General features: G+C 67.0%; 1 protein-coding gene across 1 annotated transcript in view; it reads right to left on the minus strand.

Moving 5' to 3' along the window:
• Nucleotides 1-790, minus strand: part of LOC104392020 (E3 ubiquitin-protein ligase DTX1-like) — a gene marked incomplete at both ends in the record, with an annotated part of 8,320 nt that overhangs the window by 3,336 nt on the left and 4,194 nt on the right. The window contains one exon of the mRNA XM_010001376.1: nucleotides 122-740. Within this exon, the coding sequence (XP_009999678.1) occupies nucleotides 122-740 (619 nt within the window). The remainder of the gene's footprint in view (nucleotides 1-121; nucleotides 741-790) is intronic.

Below are 790 nucleotides of genomic sequence, written 5' to 3' on the forward strand. Positions count from 1 at the left end.
CGCGCCGGGCTGGGGGCCCTGCCAAGCGCCAGGAGGGGACCAGTCACCTCCCCCTGTCCCCACGGCCCCGGGGACACCCCAAATATCCCCTCCCCGGGGCCACCCTCCCCGACCAGCTTACCCGGGGGGCACAGCAGCCCTGCCCCCCCTCTGCGGGCCGGGCCGGTTGAGGTTGTTGAGCCCCGCCAGGCTCTGATTGGGGGCAAAAACCCCTCCTGGTGCCCTCAGCCCCTCGCCCTTCCCTGTGCCACCCGTGCCCGTCCCCGCGGGCCACAGGGATGTCCCGGTGAAGGTGCTGCTCTGCCTGACCCCGCCGGGGTAAAGTTTGCGGCGTTGGGAAGCCAGGATGGCGTTGGAAGCAGCACGGGTGCTGTTCACCAGTAGGCACTGGGGGCAGGAACAAGGGGTCCCGGTGCTGGTGCCCACCGGCCACGACTGGGATTTGGGGATGGAGCCCATGGTGAGGGGATAAGCGAGGTCCATGCGGCGCCGGAGCCGCCGCCGGCGCTGGGTCTGCCGGTTCATCTGGGACATGGTGCTGAAGTAGATGAGGTAGCAGAAGCCCAGGGAGGAGAGGTCCAGCCAAGGGTGCTGCTTCTCGTAAGCGTTCTGGATGGTGATGCAGATGTCCATGTCGTAAGGGGTCCAGGTGTTGTTGTCGTTTTCCCACTCCCACACGACGCCTTTCCCCGGGGCGGAGGAAGGGTCGTAGAAATTCCTCCTCACCCGCCGCATCGTCCCTGGATGGGGGAAGGGGGGGGGGAGGTAAAAAAAAAGGGGTGCAGCACCT

This window comes from Chaetura pelagica, unplaced genomic scaffold, assembly GCF_000747805.2.
Source record: "Chaetura pelagica isolate M959 unplaced genomic scaffold, ChaPel_1.0 scaffold2687, whole genome shotgun sequence".
In the NCBI taxonomy this organism is placed as follows: Eukaryota; Metazoa; Chordata; class Aves; order Apodiformes; family Apodidae; genus Chaetura; species Chaetura pelagica.